Here is a 23435-nt window from a genome sequence, read left to right as displayed (position 1 = left end):
TAAGTGAATTTTGCCCCATTGTACAACCTTTCTTGCCACAGTTGTTAAATGAATCACTGCAATTGATAAAGTAGTAACCTGGTTGTTAAGTGAATCTAGCTTCCCCATTGATTTTGTTTAAAAGGTTGCCCAAAGGAATCACATGACCTTGGTCATAAGTATGAACCAGTTGCCAGGCATCTAGATTTTGATCACGTGATCATGGGAATGCTACAAAGGTTGAAAAATGAAAAATGGTCCTAAACTAATTTTTTCAGTGTCATTGTAACTTTGAACAGTCATTAAATGAAGTTTTGTAAATTGAGGATTACCTGTATTTGACTGTTTCTGCCCACTCCAACAGCAAAAACTTTGCAGGTGCCTTTAAAACTGAAATTTCCAGGCCGGATCCGTCCCCCAGGACTTGAGTTTGACACCTCTGGTCCAGACTCTCACATTTATGATACTGTTTTATGAGTCGCATTCACTCAAACGTATTTATTAAGAGGTGACTCACTAGGTCACCCTGCACATAGAAAAGGAGCCTGAAAGTGTAAGATCTATCATCAAGAAGATTTACAAAGGAAATCAGATTATACCCAGTGGTATCCTGGGAGACTGACAGAACGGTAATTACTGTAGTGTTAAAAGATGAAATCTGATAATTATTTATCACAAATACAAACACTGCAAACCCAGCAATGCAACTTTCATAAGTCTTGATGGGATCATTTTACATAAAACAATAGTCAAACCGTATTTTCCATGAATGATGATTCATGAAACTTTCCAAAGGGTTCTTTTTTGCCCTCGACTATCTTGAATTCCAAGTTGTGGAAAAAATAATTTTTGCTACAAAAAGTATGCTTTCATTCTTCTAAGCATGTCTCACAGAAAACGCAAGGCAGGGTCTGTCATTCTGTAAAAGGATTTGTTGAGATGGAGCAAGTGGGGCTTAGAATCATGTAACTGTATCTTTGTGAGTTGTTTTGTTCTACAACTGCTCTTAATTACTATCTTATTCTTGGTTCCAATATGCTTCCTGATAACCAAAGGTAACATCTGGCTTATACCAGACCTATCTGCAATCTTACGTTAAACAAAATGCAAACAGGTTTTGTTAGCCTATTTTCAGGATCAAGATCAAGGCACAGGGCTGATTCTTGGCATGTGTAAATATATACACCCGCCGTTACACATTGTCTGCTGAGAGGACGCCCTTCTCCATTTCCACACTTGAGGTAGTCTCTACTGCAAGATAAGAGGGGACCTTGATCTTGTACACTTAATGGCCTTCCAGAAGACCTCATCTTGGCTTAAGGAACTGTGTGGAAATCAACATCCCTGTTGGGGCTTGGTAGATGTAGTGGAGTGGAGTGTAAATTTCAGCTTGTTCATTCAGTGTTCCAGAACTGTTTGGTTCATTGAAGTCCTATTCTGAAATTTATGCTGGACAAGCTACTTAAAGGTAACGGTAACATATGTGCTAGTCATTCCTGACTCTAGGGGGCGGTGCTCATCTCCATTTCAAAACTGAAGAGCCACTGCTGTCCAAAGAAGTCTCCGTGGCCAGCATGACTAAACGCCAAAGGCGCATGGAATGCTGTTACCTTCTCACCAAAGATGGTCCCTATTTTTTTCTACATGCATTTTTTCATTTTTTTACATGCTTTCAAACTGCTAGGTTGGCAGAAGCTGGGACAAGTAACGGGAGCTTCCCCCATTATGCAGCACTAGGGATTCGAACCGCTGAACTGCCGACCTTTCAACCGACAAGCTCAGTGTCTTAGCCACTGAGCCACCGCTACTTACTAAGTAATTTACTTACTTAAATTACTTACTAAGTAGCCACAAGCTATTTAGGCTTACTTCATTTTATACACTAAAATAAATACCAGCTACTGTAGCTCTAAGTTGCTCCAATTGGCAGTGCCACAACACAGGCAGCACCAGAGGGGTCCACAGGATGTGGTTTAAAAAGTTAAAATAGCACATGATGGAGATTTTTTAAAAAATAGGTGAAACTTCTTCAATTGTGCTTTTGTAACAGCCATCTTGACTTCAACCCTGTGGATACCCTAAGCCTGCACCTATAGAAATAATTGGATCAGTCAGTCTGAGGAATGGTGGAAGGGAGATTGGTCCCATTGCTATCATTTCCAATAATTTCCCTTGATTTAGCAATGATACTAAATTGACATGCAAAAGGGAACAATTACATACTTGATTGTAAGGATCTTCCCTACCAAATAATTTTTTTCATCTCGAGAGACCAAACAAAAATTTACATTAATACTATGGAATTTCCAGATAGTGAAAGGAAAGAGACAAAATGCATATCATCTTGATAAGGTTATTATTACAAATACAATTTTGATTTTTCTTTGTGAATATAGTCAGGTCTTTCAGTATTTTCTGGTCTAGGCAGAAAAAAAGGGGAGGGAATGTAGTTGCAGGTGCTACAACCTGTCATATGGGCTGAATCATTTTGATGGGGTCATAGGTGTCAGATGGGCTTGCTGGTCACGTACCTGGCTCCTTGCTGCGTGACAGCTGCCCTGCCTGAGCTCCTGGAGGTGCTTGCCGGGGTGGCAGTGGAGACCCCCAAACTTTTAGTCATGGGGGACTTTAACTTGCCATCTGCCGGCTCGTCATCGACAGTGGCTCGGGAGTTCATGGCTTCCATGACGGCCTTGGACCTGACTCAAGTAGTTGATGGCCCCACTCACATCGGGGGTGGCACTCTGGATCTTATTTTTATCTCTGGTCAGTGGTTGAAGGATCTGGATTTGAGAGATGTAGTCATAGAACCTTTGTCATGGTCAGATCACTCTCTCCTTCGCCTGGACTTTCTGACCGCCACTCAACACCGCAGGGAGACGGAACCACAACGTTGGTTCCGTCCCAGGCGCCTGATGGACCCGGAGAGGTTCTGGACAGAGCTTGGGCCACTTCCTGAGGGTCTGGCTCACGGCACGGCAGAGGAACTAGCCGCAGCCTGCCAGCGGCCTGCGGCTGGGCCTTTAGACCGTGCCGTGCCTCTGCGCCCTCTGACCCGGCGCAGATCCCAACCGGCTCCTTGGTTCTCCGAGGAGCTGAGGGGGATGAAACGCCGGAGAAGACGCCTAGAGAGCTCCTGGAGGTCTAGCCGTTTAGAAGCTGATCGGACACTAGTTAGGTCCTATACTAGGACCTACCTAGTGGCACTGAGGGAAGCGAGGCGTTGCTCGCCTCCTCCCTCATTGCGCCGGCAGATAACCGCCCAGCCGCCCTTTTCGGGTGACCCGTTCCCTCCTTCACCAGGGGGAGCGGGATGACCCGTTGCAGGGACGTGCTGAGGAGTTTAACGGTTATCTATACGATAAAATCGTTCAGCTCCGAGACGGTCTAGACCAAAATTGCGGCGATTCAGATGAGGCGTCTGAGGGTGGTCTTGGTGACATTTGTTGGGATGAGTTTGACCCTGTGGCTCCCGAGGACATGGACAGGTTGTTGGGTAGGCTGAATGCCACCACGTGTTTACTGGACCCGTGCCCCTCCTGGCTGGTGCTGGCCACTCAGGAGGTGACACGAGGCTGGCTCCAGGCGACACGAGTGCCTCCTTGTTGGAGGGAGTCTTCCGCCGCCTTGAAAGAGGCGGTGGTGAGGCCCTTCCTCAAGAAGCCCTCCCTGTCTTAGGTAATTATCGTCCGGTCCCCAACCTTCGCTTCGCGGCGAAGGTTGTAGAGAGTATGGTGGCATATCAGTTTCCTCTGCACCTGGATGAAACTGTCTATCTAGACCTGCTCCAGTCCGGTTTCCGCCCGGTTACAGCACGGAGACGGCTTTGGTCGCATTGGTGGATGATCTCTGAGGGCCAGGGATAGGGGTTGTTCCTCTGCCCTGGTCCTATTAGACCTCTCAGCGGCTTTCGATACCATCGACCATGGTATCTTGCTGCGCCGGTTGGGGATTGGGAGTGGGAGGCACCGTTTATCGGTGGTTCTCCTCCTATCTCTCCGACCGGTCGCAGACGGTGTTGACAGGGGGCAGAGGTCGGCCCGAGGCGCCTCACTTGTGGGGTGCCGCGGGGTCAATTCTCTCGCCTTCTGTTCAACATCTATATGAAGCCGCTGGGTGAGATCATCAGTGGCTTCGTGTGAGGTACCAGCTGTACGCTGATGACACCCAGCTGTACTTTTCCACACCGGGCCACCCCAATGAAGCTATCAAGTGCTGTCCCGGTGTTTGGAGGCCGTCACGGGTCTGGATGGGGAGAAACAGGCTCAAGCTCAATCCTCCAAGACTGAGTGGCTGTGGATGCGGCATCCCGGTACAGTCAGCTGAGTCCTCGGCTGACTGTTGGGGCGAGTCATTGGCCCCGATGGAGAGGGTGCGCAATCTGGGCGTTCTCCTGGATGAGCGGCTGTCTTTTGAAGACCATTTGACGGCCGTCTCCAGGAGAGCTTTTCACCAGGTTCGCCTGGTGCGCCAGTTGCGCCTTTCTAGACCGGGATGCCTTATGCACGGTCACCACGCCTCGTGACGTCTCGCCTGGATTACTGCAATGCTCTCTACATGGGGCTCCCCTTGAGAGGCATCCGGAGGCTTCAGTTGGTCCAGAACGCGGCTGCGCGGGTGATAGAGGGAGCCCCTCGGGGCTCCCGTGTTACACCTATCCTGCGCAGACTGCACTGGCTACCTGTGGCCTTCCGGGTGCGCTTCAAGGTGTTGGTGACAATCTTTAAAGCGCTCCATGGCATAGGGCCGGGCTATTTACGGGACCGCCTACTGCTTCCAAATACCTCTCACCGACCCGTGCGCTCCCACAGAGAGGGACTCCTCAGGGTGCCGTCAGCTAGGCAGTGCCGTCTGGCGACACCCAGGGGAAGGGCCTTCTCTGTGGGGGCTCCCACCCTCTGGAACGAACTCCCCCCAGGACTTCGTCAACTTCCGGACCTCCGAACCTTTCGTCGCGAGCTTAAAACGCACTTATTCATCTGCGCGGGACTGGATTAGATTTTAAAGTTATTGGTTTTAAGGGGTTTTTTATTATTTATATTGTTTTTAAATTAGGCAATAGAATAAGTTTTTTAATTGTTGTTTTTTAATTTGTATTTATATGTATTTTAACTGCCTGTGAACCGCCCTGAGTCCTTAGGGAGATAGGGCGGTATATAAATTTGAAAAAATAAATAAATAAATAAATACCAGCTACTGTAGCTCTAATGCCACCACGTGTTTACTGGACCCGTGCCCTCCTGGCTGGTGCTGGCCACTCAGGAGGTGACACGAGGCTGGCTCCAGGCGACACGAGTGCCTCCTTGTTGGAGGAGTCTTTCCGGCCGCCTTGAAAGAGGCGGTGGTGAAACCCCTCCTCAAGAAGCCCTCCTGGACCCGGCTGTCTTAGGTAATTATCGTCCGGTCTCCAACCCGCCGCGGCGAAGGTTGTAGAAATATGGTGGCATATCAGTTTCCTCTGCACCTGGATGAAACTGTCTATCTAGACCCGTTCCAGTCCGGTTTCCGGCCCGGTTACAGCACGGAGACGGCTTTGGTCGCGTTGGTGGATGATCTCTGGAGGGCCAGGGATGAGGTTGTTCCTCTGCCCTGGTCCTATTAGACCTCTCAGCGGCTTTCGATACCATCGACCATGGTATCCTGCTGCGCGGTTGGGGATTGGGAGTGGGAGGCACCGTTTATCGGTGGTTCTCCTCCTATCTCTCCGACCGGTCGCAGACGGTGTTGACAGGGGGCAGAGGTCGGCCCGAGGCGCCTCACTTGTGGGGTGCCGCGGGGTCAATTCTCTCGCCCTTCTGTTCAACATCTATGTAAACCGCTGGGTGAGATCATCAGTGGCTTCGTGTGAGGTACCAGCTGTCGCTGATGACACCCAGCTGTACTTTTCACACGGGCCACCCCAATGAAGCTATCAGTGCTGTCCCGGTGTTTGGAGGCCGACGGGTCTGGATGGGGAGAAACAGGCTCAAGCTCAATCCTCCAAGACTGAGTGGCTGTGGATGCGGCATCCCGGTACAGTCAGCTGAGTCCTCGGCTGACTGTTGGGGCGAGTCATTGGCCCCGATGGAGAGGGTGCGCAATCTGGGCGTTCTCCTGGATGAGCGGCTGTCTTTTGAAGACCATTTGACGGCCGTCTCCAGGAGAGCTTTTCACCAGGTTCGCATGGTGCGCCAGTTGCGGGCCTTTCTAGACCGGGATGCCTTATGCACGGTCACTCACGCCCTCGTGACGTCTCGCCTGGATTACTGCAATGCTCTCTACATGGGGCTCCCCTTGAGAGGCATCCGGAGGCTTCAGTTGGTCCAGAACGCGGCTGCGCGGGTGATAGAGGGAGCCCCTCGGGGCTCCCGTGTTACACCTATCCTGCGCAGACTGCACTGGCTACCTGTGGCCTTCCGGGTGCGCTTCAAGGTGTTGGTGACAATCTTTAAAGCGCTCCATGGCATAGGGCCGGGCTATTTACGGGACCGCCTACTGCTTCCAAATACCTCTCACCGACCCGTGCGCTCCCACAGAGAGGGACTCCTCAGGGTGCCGTCAGCTAGGCAGTGCCGTCTGGCGACACCCCGGGGAGGGGCCTTCTCTGTGGGGCTCCCACCTCTGGAACGAACTCCCCAGGACTTCGTCAACTTCCGGACCTCCGAACCTTCGTCATGAGCTTAAAACGCACTTATTCATCTGCGCGGGACTGGATTAGATTTTAAAGTTATTGGTTTTAAGGGGTTTTTTATTATTTATATTGTTTTTAAATTAGGCAATAGAATAAGTTTTTTAATTGTTGTTTTTTTAATTTGTATTTATATGTATTTTAACTGCCTGTGAACCGCCCTGAGTCCTTAGGGAGATAGGGCGGTATATAAATTTGAAAAATAAATAAATAAATAAATACCATAGAAACTCTGGTTGCTATGATGCAGCTCTAAAGCCATCCTTGGTCTTCATGGGAGAACAGCTTGTTCCAACTTGATGCTTCAACATTGCTCATAGCCTCTTCTCCCAAAATACATCTCTCACACGTTGAAAAATAAAACATGATTAAAAGCTTATTGACAAAAATGTTGTTCTATGAATCTTTCAAGTTATTTGTAAAATAATCACTAAAATCTAAAACGTTTTCACTTTACAAAGCATGAGCTTTTGTTTACTTGCAAGACATATCAAAAGCTTTCAAACCTAAAGGAATGAATTAATAATAATTTAATTACATAGGTAGGGTTCGTGTTATATCAGCTTGACAGTAATTTGTGTCAAAAAATGAAAATTTTGAAATAATAGGCAATTATGAATCTGACTCATAATACACTTTTCCCCAAGAGAGGCATTATTTCATTTTAAGTACAGGAGAAAAGACATTGTATAAATTTTGGACTTGAGATGACTCTCTTGAGATTTTCCTCTTTAAAATGAGCAGGCTATATAGAAGACTAGCATTTCCCACTTATCTACATTGTGTGTGTTGTGTTGCCGTTAAAAAAGATTTTTATTAAAATTACAGAACATGAAAATGGCATTTTCTTCAATGATTTTCAACGCCAATTTATTAAGGGCTTATTTATCCTCCACCCTCATTAGAGACATAGAAGAAAATGAAAAGTCTTGCTCAATCCCTCCTGTTCACGATTTGAAGGCACGCAGTAAACTCTGGCTCTGTTTAGGCCTATCCCAGGCTTGAAATCTGATGGGGAATCTGCTTGTAGAAAGCAGGATTCTCACTGGAGACTTGTGCCCTCTAACTTGTGGAGAATGACAGAAATGAGAGGAACAGAAAATGTGGGGCCTGATCTAGTTATCTCCCCAATACAATTCTAATTGTGTCGGGTGCTGGAATGCCCAAATACAGCTGAGGAGATTACACAAAGCAGCTTTTTCACAGATAAAGGCAAATATCAGAAGATTCTTCAAAATACTATCTGAAGTTGCCAGCATGTTCAAGAGCCAAGAATTTTTCCTAGTTCTTGCACTTCAATTAATTAAAATATACTAGGACATTTCATGAGAAAAGAAAAGAGATCTCTAGATATCCCGAGCATTCTCTCTCACACACACACACACACACCCAATTTGCTTACCTATCTTTGAGCTGTAACATTGCCTTCCAATTTGCTAATGGCTTTCTGGTTTGAAAGTTTACAAGATGGGCAACCAAAAGGCAAATATTGAGAAAGAGGATAAAGAAGTCTATTGTGATCACACAACAGTAGATGTTGCCATAAATCTACTGTTCCACATTCCAGAAAACTTACTTACATGATCTTAACAGGATTCTTCAAACAGTGTTACATTACAATCCTATGCACACTTATTTGAGCTTTGTTGGCTTCTGCTTAACTTCTGCACAGGCTGGGCTTCAAAAGATGGGAAAAGGTACCATTTTCTCACCAAGAAGAGTCATTCCATTCCATTTATTTTTTCAGATAAATTCCACCACATCCAGATGTGCATTCATGTATCCGACGATCACTCCAAGGTTTTTGACTAACCAGTTTTTAAAAAACATAGCAAAAACTCTGCTTGGTTTTAAAAAAGCAAGAAATCATTTGGTTGGCTGGACTGTGACTTCATCATCTGGTATGTTCACACCAGTAGTCTCCCTCTTCTTGCCTTGTTGCAAAGTAAAGACCGAAGGCCCCAGTCTCAGAATCATGCCACTGCCTAGGCATTCATCTCCCTTGTAGAAAACAGCAAACTGGAAGACAGAAGAGTGACAATTTGTACTGTATGAAGCGTGAGGCAGTGTATTGAGAAGGGGTGTGTGTGGGTCACCTGACTACTCAGCTTTTAAACATCCCATATAATGTAGAGATTGGGAAGGTGAATTCATTGCTAGTATAATTGTTACCATAATTATTAGATGATCTTTCTTAGCGGTGTAAATTGAACTGATGAAAAGTAGCATCTAAGTAAATTATCATAGGATAATTCTTGCATTCAAACAGATTTTTTTTCAATTCACATGGCAAGGAGAGCTTCCCAAAGAAATCTGAAATATTGAGTTCATTATAACAATCTATTTTTATTTATTTGTCAAGAAGCTATTAGGTAATAAGTATAAACATGGATTAGATACATAAAATAGATAAGAGGAAACATTAGTGCAGGGACGGTAGGCACGCTGGTGCACTTATGCACGCCCCTTACATTATTACATTATTTAATTTAATTAAATAATTTATTTATTACATTATTGATAGCAAACCTATCAATAGTGAATCACAACAGGTTATATTCACACATCTTCGAATGAATGTGCTGAATTAAGGAATCTCTCCTTTTTTCCAGCTGCATTATTTCCTTTGTTAAAAATAAGCACAATTTAAAATTTGAATTTTCTCACCATTTTAAGCAACCGTGATTCAGATATTTCTTAATGCTGACGATTTTTTTACCAACTGGGTAGAGCTCTTACATCCTACTCTTTTTCACAGACTCTTGGTTATTTACAGAATCTATTCCACAACGTCAACTTGCATGACAGGACTTGATAAAGCCTGCAGCTTAACAAGCCCTCTGAATGTTTTTGTTAATTATGAAAGCTATCATTCTCCTTCCATTGCAGTTGCTATTTTTGCTGTGTTAACTGTGGTGAGAAGGCAACAAAGGGCAGAGAAAAAGTAGAGTTCCACTGTATTTAGTCAAGTAAAGATGTGTATTTGTTTACCCCCAAAATTCTCAAATAGCTTTCTCACTGTTTCTCAATCTCAGCAACTTGAGAAGATGGGAGGACTTCAAGTCCCAGAATTTTTCTAGCCAGCTTCAGCTGGTTGGGGAAATTTGGGAGTTGAAGTCCACCTATCTTCAAATTGCTGAGATTGAGAAACAGTTCTAACTGAATATTAGACTACTGAACCTGTCACTCTGTCAAGGACCTAGGAGTACTCATCTCAAATGATCTAAGTCCCAGAGCTCACTGTAACAGCATTGCCAAAAGACATTAAGAGTTGTTAACCTAAACTTGCAAAGCTTCTTCTCCCAAAACATTGTACTGCTATGTATGAACTAGGGCATACAAAACCTTTGCTAGACCAATTCTCGAATACAGCTCATCTGCCTGGAATCCACACTGTATATCAGAGATTAATATAATTGAGCGAGTCCAGAAGTATTTCACGAGAAGAGTCCTCCACTCCTCTGCTCACAATAGAATCCCTTATACCACCAGGCTTGAAATTTTGGGCTTGGGCAATCTAGAACTACACCACCTACAGTCTGACCTAAGCGTAGTACACAAAATTATCTGCTACAACGTCCTACCTGTCAATGATTACTTCAGCTTCAACCACAATAATACATGGGCAAACAATATATACAAACTCAAGGTAAACTGCTCCAAACTCAATTGCAGAAAATACGATTTCAGCAACAGAGTGGTCAATGCCTGGAATGCACTACCTGACTCTGTTGTTACATCTTCAAACCCCCAAAACTTTAACTTTAAACTGTCTACTGTGGACCTCACCCCATTCCTAAGAGGTCGGTAAGGGGGCATGCATAAGCGCACCAGCATGCCTACCGTCCCTGTCCTACTATCCCCATTTATTTGTATTCATTTCCTGTGTTCATGTCCAGGTTTATACTTATATCTGTTTTCTTGTACATGCTTAACAAACTAACTAACTAACTAACTAACTAACTAACTAAATCTTAACCAGGGGAAAAAAAGAGGTCCATCTTATCCAGGATAAATGCAGACAGAGCAGGCTTGCCCTCCCACCACACTTTTGCTGAGATCCACAGATCATATCTGATATCTTCTGCATATAAGAATGTATTCTATTCCATTTCATTCAATACTATTAACAATGTTTTTCTTGGAGAATAAATGAGGCCTCCTTGCAAGTAAATACCTACAGGGTTTCAAATATAGCTTAATTTCCCTCATTATTACCATTGCTAGCAGACACACACAATACAGATTTTTACAAAACCTTCCCCTCGGTGGTGAGAATCAAATAAAACCCAAGGGAAAATTACTATGAATCACGCCAGCCATGTTGGATCATGTTCAAGCATTCAGTTCTTAATAGTAATGTATAGAACCAAGATTCCCACTGAGATTCACTCATATGTAATTGTTTAATAAATCAACCAATAACATGTATGAACCAGTGGTGGGATTCAAATTTTTTTACTACCAGTTCTGTGGGCGTGGCTTGGCTTGATGGGTGTGGCATGCCTTGGTGGGTTTAGCAGGGGAAGGATACTGTAAAATCCCCATTCCCTCCCCACTCCAGGGGAAGGTTACTGCAAAAATCCCCATTTCCTCCTGATCAGCTGGGGCTCGGGAGGCAGAGAATAGATGGGGGAGGGGCCAGTCAGAGGTGGTATTTACTGGTTCTCCGAACTACTCAAAATTTCTGCTACCGGTTCTCCAGAACTGGTCAGAATTTGCTGAATCCCACCTCTGGTATGAACAAACTGCTTCCTCTGCCCAGTTGTACAGTGTGTGGGCAGAATCTGCTCCATACTTTGCTATTCAATCTATCTGTTCCAAAGTGCAATTGAGTGCATTTACAGGGAAATATGTTCTGGGATGATTAGAAAATTTAAGATAATCACAGAGAAGACGGCTCAGCACATACCTGCCCTGCTGCAAGATCCCTTATTGGCTTAGCCAGAGTCAACCATACTGATCCATCTTGATTTAGGGTTAATGTACAAGGTACTACGAATAAAAAAAAAAGGCTGTTAAGGGATTGACTTTTAAGGATTTGATTTGATTGCCCATCTACATGACTTAGGCTGGCTCACATAATTAAACAAACCACCAAAATAAAATATAGAATTCAATTTGTTAAAAATACACTTTACAAACCCATAAAACCCAATTAAAATCAGAAATTAAAATCTCAAAACCCGTATTCTCATCCAATGATATTTGTAATCTGAGCAAATATGTTTCCTTCTATAAAGATACCCTATAAATATTTCCTTTTGCAAATGCCCTATCTGTGCCATGTGTGCCACCAAGATCTTTCCATTAACAAAGACTAGTCACCTAGCGCCATCACGTGTTGAAAGCGGAAATTGCACTCCATCATTTTGTTCTGAATGAGTTCTGCAGGGGGTTCCTCAGCAATCCAATGAACTCTGCTTGTCCGTAAAAGGTCTCTGTAAAGCGCAGGGTGATCCCTCCCGGGCGCCTTCGGAAGGATGCAAGAATTTCAATTTACAACTGAGCATCTCAGCACTATATATAGATAGCATTAGCAACAAGTAAAAGAAAACAAAAATTCAAAGTTAAATTGGAAGGCAAAATAAAACTTCTGCTTTGAGAGTGGGGATAAAAACTCAAACCATTAGGTCCTCTTCCTATCACAGCGATGACAAATGCAATCTTTATTGCATTTGTTTTCAACAACCTGGAAAGAATCTTCATTTTGTTTGTTTTCTTTTCTTTTATTTTTGTTTACATTTATATCCCGCCCTTCTCCGAAAACTCAGGGCGGCTTACAGTGTATAAGGCAATACACAATATAAAGGGGAGACCATAGAAAATATCACAGGCAGGTTTGATGGAACGCTGAAGCGGGCAAATTTAATAGGCACTGCTAAACTTGACCTATAGTACAGTAGGCTATATACCAGTGGTGACATCTGAACTGGTTTACTACCAGTTCTCTGGCTGCGCATGCGTGCTGCGTACACATGTATAGTGTGCACCACACACCAAATGCGAAGTGCACACACGCAGTGCACGACAAAAGGAGGCATGAGGTAAGTAGAACAGCGCGCGGGGGGGTGATCAGCTGTGGCGTGCGATCTTTTTTTTTTTACTTTTAAAAGCTTTTTTTTTTTACAACCTCTTCAGCCGAAGAGGTTGTAAAAAAATTCTTTTAAAAGTAAAAAAAAAGCCTCTGATGATCGCGCAGCTCAGCTGGAATCATCAGAGCCTTTTAAAAGCATTTTTTTTACAATCTCTTCGGCCAAAGAGGTTGTGGAAAAAATGCTTTTAAAAGTTAAAAAAAAAAAAGGCTGTGATAATCCCACGGCTCAGCTGTGATCATCAGAGCCTTTTTTTTTTAATCTTTTAAAAGGATTTTTTACAACCTATTCGGCTTTTAAAAGTAAAAAAAAAAAAGGCTCTGATGATCACGTGGCTCAGCTGGGCATGAGGAGGGCAGGGATTTTTACTACTGGTTCTCCAAACCACCCACTGCCATCGCTACCAGATCTGCCAATCCCGTCTGAACCGGCAGCATTTCACACCTGCTATATACCATATAGAACCAGCTGGCCAGGATTTCTATTTTGTCCCTTTCAGTTTTTTCTCTCTTTATTTGAACTATCTTAAAACTATCTGAAGCCTTTTATATTAGACCTTTATGGGCTCCGCCTTCCAAAATAAGGGAAGTAGTTAGCTAATTTTCAATAGCCATGTTGTTTGCTGCTGGTAATATGATCGCAGGGGTCTCCAATAGCTATTTGAGACCACAGGCCCCAGGGTGCTGAACCCCCATGGGTCATACAGTAATTTATTGAAACTAACAGGCTTATACAGTTAAACTAGATCAGTGTTTCTCAATCTTAGCAACTTTATGACGCATGGACTTCAATTCACACAATTCTGGGAATTATTGAAGTCCAAAATTGCCAAGATCACAAAACATTGCACTATATAATTGTTATGGAATGTTTTGTTTCCTGCACAAAGCAGGAAAGTGTCGGGCCGAAAACTTAACTATGGTTTGTTTTAACCATAATTAGCTTATATGTAGCTAAAGCTATGAAAGTAACATGAATAAGAAATTATGTTTCTGCATAGGTAGATATCAATCTTATCTCCAAAATGTCATCATTTAAAGGATCAAGAAAGAACAAAAGCACTGCTACAAGAGTGGAGACACTGCTCCCCATATAAATCTAGGCTTAAAGGAGCATATTAAGTATAGGTAATTCTCATTTATTCAGTTAGTAATGGCAACTCCATTGTTAAGTGAAGCAGTTACTAAGCGATGCACAACTGCGCCTACGATCTTACTTCAATCTTTCTTTGCCTTGCAATCCTCATAAATGCAAGAATTGGACATAAAGTTACTGTTTCATCACTGGTGTAAATTGCAAAGTTGCTACATGAGGACTACTTGTGAATCCATATGCTATCCATGGGAATAGGGAAATATGGATGTAAGAGGCAGCAAGTGGACAGTTTCAGCATGTCCATCAAGGTTGTGCTGCTTGCTCAGCCCCTCCCAGTGGTGATGTCACATTGTGTGACCCTTGATATAATAATCGAAATTTCACAGCAGCTTCCCCCCCTCACAAATGGGCATCTATTTCCCTTTGATAAGGGGAGAGAGAAGCAGAAGGGAACTAAGGATGTGCTGTACAAGTCATCCCTTCCAACCTGCGACAGTGGCCATCACTAACAACAGAACTATGGCATCAGATTCTTGATGAAGGTATCTTTTCTTTTATGTACACTGAGAGCGTATGCACCAAGACAAATTCCTTGTGTGTCCAATCACACTTGGCCAATGAAGAATTCTATTCTACTCTATCGGGATGATGGTTTGACTTAAGGATGAAACACTTAGGATGAAGGCATGCTTGTTTTAAAGTAAAGCTCAACGGTCTGATCACTTCTTTCATTGCTTGCCATTTATTGCATACTTCATGCCAACATCCTTTTCAGTTTTCTGTTGATCAAAAGCTAGTTTGAACAGGATGCAATGAAACTTCTCGACACCCGGTTGACTTAACAGCTTTGATTTTTCTTTTGTATGCAAAAGCCAAGAATCTTGGGCCAGTAATAACTACATTCTTTTAGGCAGCAATCACAAACGGTACAAATGCAAGCAAACTTACCACAAAAACTTCCCCAGAGGCGATGTTTTTATCTACAACAAACCATGCATTACTGCAGTTTTTTAACTTAGCTCTCTGGCCAAAGGTATATAAGAAGCAACCTAAGAAAAGCAAAACACACGTTTTAAACTATAATCCACAGATCTGTTGAAAACAAAGGGGAAAGAAAAGATTGAGAATACCAGCTGTTTAGTCAAAAGATAAAATGGAGAAAAGAAACACATAACTACTGAATGTATGGTTGATATTTAAACTCATTATGTTTAACAGTCTCATCCTAACCCAGGGGTCTCCAACCTTGGCAACTTTACGACTTGTGGACTTCAACTCCCAGAATTCCTAGGCCAGCAAAGCTGGCTGAGGAATTCTGGGAGTTGGAAGTCCACAAGTCTTAAATTTGCCAAGGTTGGAGACCCCTGTCCTAACCAACATCCCAACAAAGGGGCAGGTCTTTGATTGTGCTGTTTCAACCAGTATATAGTCCCTTACCCTCTTCCCTCTGTTCCTCCAAACTCTATGATTCTAAATGCTATCATCCAATCTGGCTAGGAATGAGTTTTGTATATTGAACAAGCTGGATAAGATCAATTACATGTTAATACCTACGACTCTGGAGCAGTATTTATTAACAAAAGCACCCAAAAAAAAAAAGGAAACAGAAAATTAGGTATCAAGTATCAAGTATAAGCTTACTCTGTGAAAATGCTATTAACTACATCAGGATTTTCAGTATTTCATTGGAAAAAAATAGGTCCATCCAGAATGCCAGCAAACATATATTACGGATTAAAATAATCTGCTAAGTGTTTATATAGGTTAATTCCCCTAAAAAACAGAATGTATGGTTGAAATTTAAATTCATTATGCTTAAGAATCAGTATAACAGCCTCATCCTAATCAATATCCCAACTCTAAACTGATTCCAAGGTGACTTACTTCCAAGTTCCAATAATACTAGCAAGAAGTAATAGTACCACAAAGTACTTTTCAAACTCAATAAGCATCGAAATGAATGGGACACAACTTTCCTTAAGCGGGGAGGCCCCCAATGATGCTAGAAGTCAACAATCCACAAAGGATTTTAGGTTGGGCAAAGTTAAATTAAGGTAATTTTCGTAAAAGATGTAATAGAAATTTTGAAACGTGAGAATGAGTTTTGAATATAATCAGTACTCCTAACCAAGAGATTACCCCAGTGTAGAATTGCAGCCAGACATGTTTAAAATAATATATATTAACATGTTAGGTTTTGGTAATTACACAAGCACAAGAATGTGAATGCTGATTGATTGGATTTATAAGCTGCTCCGTTTGTAATACAATCATCAGCAATATATCTCTGGCAGGTTTTCTGAAATTCTCCTAGACAGCAGTCACACCAATTCAATTTTTTTTTTCAACAGCAACTCATTAGCAATCAATAATAATGATAATAACAATAGTAATTCAGATAATGTAACTGAATAGCTAAAATCATTGTTCTGGAAAGTTGTCTACTTTCTTTCTTTCTACTTTTGTCTAACAAAGGGGCGTGCATAAGAGCATAAGTGCATAAGAGCACAAAAGTGCCTACCGTTCCTGTCCTATTGTTTCATTATATCAAATTAATATAGTTATTGCATATTTTTGCTCATATATATGCTTATGTGATATGCAGTTATTTTATGTTGATGCTTGTGTATATTATTGTGACAAAAAAAAATGGAGCCTGGAAGCTCTATTGAAATGTATTGCCTCCTATGGAATCTATTTCCATATGCAAACCACACCTCCTTGAACCCCCCAGGCCAAGCCCAGTAATTAAGTAAGTAAAAAACCCTCCTCTCTCCCTGAAAAAACATTATTCTCCTCTTACAAGTCTGGTCTAATTTTCAACATTAATAGATTCCTTTCTTAAGTATGTTTATGTTTAGCCTGCTTTACCGTTTATTTTTAAAGAGATTAAAGGATCCACACTTTGTTCACTTTATAAAATCCCACTTCCTTAGACAGTATCACCTAATAAAAACAGTAACCAAATGTTGAATAACTCGCCACCTAGTTTGAAGTTTTGTGGCCAGATGTTTTTAACAAGAGGATGTTGTAGGGGCTTGGGGTTCCGAGTCCATTCGAATCCATTGCCAGATAGCAATAGCAATAGCTTCACAGTGCTTTATAGGCCTCTCTAAGAGGTTTACAGAGTCAGCCTATTGCTGGGTCCTCATTTTACCTACCTCGGAAGGATTGAAAGGCTGAGTCAACCTTGAGCCTGGTGGGAATTGAACTGCCAAACTGTTGGCAGCCGGCAATCAGCTGAAGTAGCCTGCACTACTGCATTCTAACACTGCACCATCATGGCTCATGGTGATGAGACAGTTTGGGGGAAACTAAAGATTTGCTGAGTTTTATATTGCCAAATTCAGGGGGGCGGTTTGATGTAGAGATCTTTGTATTTCACAACATTTGTTAGGAACTGAATGAAAAAACACTTGCTCACCCTTGTGTGTTCCAAGAACTTTGCCATCTTCAATGGAGACAAAATTTCCTGGACGTGGTTGCAGATACTACGAGGGGAAAAAAACATCCTCTCAATTTAAATCCCATTTAAAAAGAATAACTTTGAAAGTAATAATAAAATAAAATAAAATGTACATGTGTTCATAAAAATTGTGAATCAGTAATTTCTCACCTCAAGAAGGAACTCTGAAAAATCCCTTTTACCAACAAAACAGAGGCCCATGCTCTAAAATAAAACACAATTGATAGTCATCCTTTAGTGATTTTGAAAGTTCAAATAACGGTGGTTTATATCTATCTATTCCCACCTACAAATCCACCTATCTAGAAACAGGCTAGATCGACGAATAATCTTAAAGAAAATATAGTGAACTTTATGGGAAAAATAAATTATATGAAATGCTGATGGTTCATACAAAAATATGTGTTCAGCAGAAGTACTTGGCTCCAATGAAAGATAGCAGAATAAATTCCTGACTTAGAAACAATCAAAACAGTAAAATAGCACAACTGGTAATTTTATCTAGAAACATGATCAATTAAAAGAACAGCTTTTGGTCATTTCCAGATTGCAAGGGCATCTAAACTAATGTTTTTCAAACTGGGCGATTCTTGGGTGGGGAATCTTTGTTGTAGTCCACACATCTTAATCAGGGGTGGGCTTCAAAATTTTTAGCAAGGGGTTCTTTGCCCAGTTGCTGGGTGGGCATGGCTATGGTGGGCGTGGCCTAGTCAGCCTCCTGCACCATGGCAGAAGGGGGGCGTTTGTGCCCTCCCCAGGCTCCAGAGGCTTTCTTTGAGCCTCTGGGAGAGCGAAAATGACCTCCCCAGGCTCTGGAAGCCCTTCCCAAACTTCCTGTTTTTTGCCCTTCCCGAGCCTCCGTGCGCGCTCTTCACTTACTTGCATCCAATACATGCCGCATGGGGACTCTTGGGAGGGGTGGGGCGGAGTGGGTGGGGCCAGCCAGGAGAGGGATTTGTGGGTTCTCCAAACTGCACAGAATCTTAGCTAGAGATTCTCCTGAACCTCTGCGAACTCCCAGCAGCCCACCCCTGATCTTAATGGAAGAGTAGCACTTCCACATATGGACCAGCCTTCAGGGGAACACTATGAAGTACGACTAGAGAAATGAATGCGCAAGATTGAGAAACACTGCTCTAAGTTATAATGATTGATTTCCCAGCCCCCCTTATAGTCCTTTGAGTAGGAAATGTTACCATGCCTCTTTTTTTTTCAACACATGATAAAGCTGATGTTCTGCAGCTATCTTCTTCACAAAGTCTTTTGTTAAGTCTCCAAGAGGAAAAATGGTTTTCTGCAAAGCTTCTTGAGAAATCTGGCTGAGGAAGAATGTTTGGTCTTTATTGTGATCAGCTCCCTGAAGAAGTTTGACAGCTGCAAGTGGAAAATTTGGTTCGATTCTTTAAATCACAGAAAATGGTAACATGGCAGAAAATAAAATAAGCCAACATAGTATACAATTAATCCTATATACCAAGAAAGCCAAAGGAACAAATAACAAATGTGATTTTGTTTCAAGTAATATTGTAAAGAGGCTCTTGATTATGATATGGTATCTTTGATATCAAGACGATGATATATAATGATATCATACTTTGATTTATAATTAATATGATATATGATATACTAGTTTAAATCCAATGCAGATGTTTTTTTAACCATTTTCTTTCTGCAAAAATGTAACATCAATTAGCTGTTTTTCTTCATCTTATTTTCCAGTTTTAACCTGTATTCTAAGACTTTTGCAGACAAGGTGCCTACTAACCATTCATTTCATTATACTAATTGATGCTAAAGGTGTTTTTTCAAGAGGCAACTGGACTTCGTTTTTCTTTGAAGACATTTTGCTTCTCATCCAAGAAGCTTCTTTAGCTCTGACTGGATGGTGGGGAATGGAAGGATTTATATTCCTTGCAGGCAGCTGGTCATTTGCATTCTTCTAGAGAATCATTGAGGCCACTTGGAGGTTTATCTGTGTCCTCAGGGTCACCTGAGTAGTGCAAATGAGTGTGGAGCCTTCTTGGCTGAAGGATGTTTTTCTGCCCTGTGTCCATTCACTGTTGAAGACAGGCATGGGCTGCTGGGGATGAGTCTGTGTTGTCTGCATTTCAAACTGAAGTGTAAATGATTCCTGTAATCTGCAATTTTTCTGGAAATCTGTTTGAAGCTTCATGTAGGTGAAGTGAAATGTTTTCAAAGAAAAACAAGAAAGTCCAGTTGCCTCCTGAAAAAGCATCTATGGGACAACCATGACCTGGATGACTGAGAATTGATACTATGTATCTAACCTGGATTTAAACAGTGGAACACTTACAGTTTCTTATTTCAAATCTATTTCTGAAAAGTCCTCGTGGTTGTTGTTTGTATTTTTGATGAAAAACTTCATTATCCTCCAGGGAGGTCCTTGCATAGTGTCCAGTTGCTATTGCATCAGCTCCTGGTATAGTTTTGAAAAAAATGAAGGCAAATTAGATACTTTTATTCCAGCAAGACTTCTAATATATTTCACGACTTTTGTTTTTATGATATTCCTCATATTGATATTTCTCAATATCCCTGATATTCCTGTCCCTGTACCACGTTGGTCAGGAGGAAACTTCACTGAATTCACTAATGCTTTCTCTGAATACAAAAGTGTAAGACTGAGCCTTCAATTAAGACACAGATTGATCTGAACAGCCAGATCTTGATAGGCTGTAAAAAGATTATATGCAAAATTGGGACTGATTTTCAGGTTTATTCCACATCTTCATTTTTCAGAAAGGAAAATACCACTGAAAGTAAAACTTACCAATGTTATTCATAGCATAGTGTAGTAAATAATTGAATTTGATGTTTTTATTACATATAATATCAGGATTAGGCGTCCGTCCAACTTCATATTCATTTAAAAGGTAGCTGTAGGTAAGGGGGGGGAAACATTAGAATGGTTATGAGTTTTTGGAAATGCATGTTTACTGCTCCATGAAGAATCCCAATTACTTATATAAAGCTAAACACCTGAATCATATCCAATTCATCAGAAGCGGCTGATCAGAATAGAGAAATCTCTTTGCCTTGACCAGACTTTACTGAAGTTGTTTCAGTTTATAATTAGCTCCTTATTTTAATCATTTAAAAATGACATAGCTGAAAAAAGGATTGGTTTATGGTATTGTTTTTCAAATGACCCTGGGATGCTGCAACCATCATAAATGTATGCAATCGCCATGTGCCCAAATTTTAATCATGTGACCAAGTGGATGCAGCGACAGTCATAAGTATGACGACTGGCTGTAAGTAATTGTTTTTCAGTGCTGTTGTAACTTCAAACAGTTACTAAATGAATGGTTGTAAGTCAAGGACTAGCCATATACCATAAATAGGAATTGGTGAATTACTTCCATATTGTCCCCAAGAAAGCCACATGGCTGTATTGTAGTCATCTGAAGTTAAATCCAATTCAACAATGCTCTCAGCGTACATTAGACTTCAGAATGTCCTAAAATTGGGCTGTTTTTCATGTACACTTTCATAGCAAAAGCATAGAGCATTGGTGCTTTGCTAATTATAAAAAGCAGGAGAGTAGAGTAGAACTAGTCAAGGAAGCTTGCAAAGCCTACATAGGAAACCCCTTCTCTTTGTCTCTCTTTATTAATCTTCCCAGTCACACAAAGCTTTCTTTTAGCAAAAGATTTATGAACATTCTCTTACCTAAACACTTCATTCCAATATTCTTTAACATAGGAAACTTGGCGAAATGGAATATCGAGTATCTGACATACTTTATAAGCATCTTCACAATCTTGATTGCCTTGACAAGTTCCCTTTTCATCCACTAAGTCCCAGTTGTTCATGAACACCCCAGTCACATCATATCCTGCTCAGATGGGGAAAGTAACAAAGGAGAAAAGTATAAGTGACAATGCCGTACAAGACAAATTAACATGCCGTGGATATCCTTATAAATAATGTTAAATCTTTCACTTTTAAAAAGTATTTGAATTATCTATGGCAAAAACTCATATCTCCTATACTTTATCCAGTTTGGATAACTCTTACTGTGCGAATATAAAATATACTATTCCCGGAATAGTAAATTGTGGACATGACAAGTAGAAAATCTTCATTCTAACTAGGTCTGTCAAAACATGTAGGCAATAATGAACTGAATAGCAGAGACTAAATGACTATGAGAGCCCAGGGTTGCAGGAAGGGCCGAGCAGCTTAAAAATGTGCTTCAAAAGAAGGCAAGGGCAAAGCATTTCGAATACAGGTAGTCCTTGACTTACAACAGTTCATTTAGTGACCTTTCAAAGTTCAACAGCAATGAAAGAAGGGAATTATGATCATTTTTCACTCTTACGGTCACCCATGGTCACATGATCAAAATTAGGACACTTGGCAACTGATATTTATGCCGGTTGCAGGGTCCCGGAGTTATGCGATCCCGTTTTGCGACCTTCTGATAAGAAAAATCAACAGGGGAAGCCAAATTCACCTAACCATCATGTTACTAACTTAACTGCAATTAACTTAACAATTGTGCCAAGAAAGGTCCTAAAATGGGGCAAAACTCAGTTATGTCACAAATGTCTCACTTAACAACAGAAATTTTGGACTGGAGTGTGGTCGTAAATTGAGGACCACCTTGACTGCCGGCTGCCTGCAATTTGCAGTTTGAATCTCAGCAGGCTCAAGGTTGACTCAAGGTCGGTGTGAGGAGGAAATAATGGGGACCCCCTTCTAGCACAGTAAAGTTTGGGGGCTGGGGGCTGAGATGGGTTCAATATTGACATAAATTGTCTGATAAAGGAAAATTTGTAATCAGCATGTGCACCTGATGAAACAGTAGCCGATAAGGAGACAGTGATTCCCTATGTGTCAAAATGGGGGCTGAGGCTGTGGAAGTGCATGCAATGTGCCTACAGCAAAGGCTTTAGATTTGCTATGCTTTAAATTCTAACAAACCTCTGAATCCCAAAATGAGACTTTTGCGGTGTACTGTCTGTTCAACTGTTATTAAGTGCAGCTATGTTCATGATTTGGTTTTCCCCTGATTCAGTAAAATGAGGACCTAGATGGTTGTGGGGTAATATGCTGACTCTGTAAACCACTTAGAAAGGGGTGTAAAGCACCATGAAGCAGTATATTTTTAGAACAGAATAACAAAGTTGGAAGGGACCTTGGAGATCTTCTAGTCCAACCCCTGCTTATGCAGGAAACCCTACACCACTTCAGACAAAGGTTATCCAACCTCTTCTTAAAAACTTCCAGTGTTGGAGCATTCACAACTTCTGGTGGCAAGTTGTTCCACTCATTAATTGTTCTAGCCGTCAGGAAATTTCTTCCTTAGTTCTAAGTTGCTTCTCTCCTTCATTAGTTTCCACCCATTGCTTCTTGTCCTGCTCCTCAGGTGCTTCGGAGCAGGGGTCTCCAACCGTCGCCACTTTAAGACTTGCGGACTTCAACTCCCAGAATTCTGGGAGTTGAAGTCCGCAAGTCTTAAAGGGACCAAGGTTGGAGACCCCTGCTTTGGAGAACAGCTTGACTGCCTCTTCTTTGGGGCAGCCCCGGAGATATTGGAACACTGCTATCATGTCAGCCCGATATAGGTGTAAGTGCTATTGCTATTATCCCCAGAATCCGACCGGAAGGAGCGTTTTACCCGTCCAAGGGCAACTCCTTCCCTCAGGCTTCGCCCACCTGACGCTACTACGACCCCCCCTCTCATAGGCCTTCGCAAGAGGAATGCCGGGAGTTGTAGTCTCCATATGCCGGAACGGAAGTTCTAACTGACGGAAACCTCGGGTGGATGAGAGGGGTGGTAGTTAAAGGAGGCCGGGTGGGGGCAAATAAGGGGCCAGCTGCTCTCTGGCCCCGTTCTCCGCTCGGGGAAGCCTCACCTCTCCGCCTCAGCAGCAGAGCCGCCACGGCGCTGTCCACCCCGCCAGACATGGCGCACACCACGTGACGACGAGCGGCCCCCATCATGGTCTTGGCTTCGTTACCTCAAGGGCCGGCCGCGCTTCTTTTCCCCGACTGCGGCCCACCGGCACCTGAAGGGCTGAGGGAGGACGAGGCCCGCCTGTGGGCGGAGCTGAGCTCACAAAAGGCCGGGGAAAGCGGCCTTCTCCTCCGCTCTCCCTCGGGT

The 23435-nt window shown here is 42.4% G+C and overlaps 1 protein-coding gene across 3 annotated transcripts; it reads right to left on the bottom strand.

The window, feature by feature from the left end:
* Nucleotides 1-7513: 7513 nt before the first annotated feature.
* On the bottom strand, nt 7514-23435 carry TRMU (tRNA mitochondrial 2-thiouridylase). 3 transcript variants are annotated; one of them, XM_058191500.1, is made up of 11 exons: nt 23188-23435; nt 20996-21161; nt 20094-20200; nt 19617-19739; nt 18504-18676; nt 17453-17506; nt 17261-17327; nt 14785-14885; nt 11975-12119; nt 11559-11641; nt 7514-8665 (listed from the first exon to the last, which is right to left on the bottom strand). In XM_058191500.1, exons 1-11 carry the CDS (start codon nt 23273-23275, stop codon nt 8513-8515), a joined length of 1260 nt encoding a protein of 419 aa, XP_058047483.1. In that variant the 5' UTR covers nt 23276-23435; the 3' UTR covers nt 7514-8512. The 3 variants fall into 3 exon arrangements, with proteins under 3 accessions (XP_058047483.1, XP_058047484.1, XP_058047485.1); XM_058191501.1 differs by having other exon boundaries at nt 23293-23435; XM_058191502.1 differs by lacking the exon at nt 20996-21161 and having other exon boundaries at nt 23188-23319.

The sequence above is a fragment of the Ahaetulla prasina genome, chromosome 7 (assembly GCF_028640845.1).
Source record: "Ahaetulla prasina isolate Xishuangbanna chromosome 7, ASM2864084v1, whole genome shotgun sequence".
In the NCBI taxonomy this organism is placed as follows: domain Eukaryota; kingdom Metazoa; phylum Chordata; class Lepidosauria; order Squamata; family Colubridae; genus Ahaetulla; species Ahaetulla prasina.
This window is presented reverse-complemented; position numbering and strand designations above follow the sequence as displayed.

Excerpts from the sequence above, each read along its gene's own strand:
- TRMU (XM_058191500.1), bottom strand. The coding sequence starts at position 23,275 with ATGATGGGGGCCGCTCGTCGTCACGTGGTGTGCGCCATGTCTGGCGGG. Across the intron at positions 12,120-14,784 it reads CCTCTGGGGAAGTTTTTGTG|GCGCCCGGGAGGGATCACCC; the intron begins GTAAGTTTGCTT and ends ATCCTTCCGAAG. Across the intron at positions 11,642-11,974 it reads TCAACACGTGATGGCGCTAG|TACCTTGTACATTAACCCTA; the intron begins GTGACTAGTCTT and ends TTTTATTCGTAG.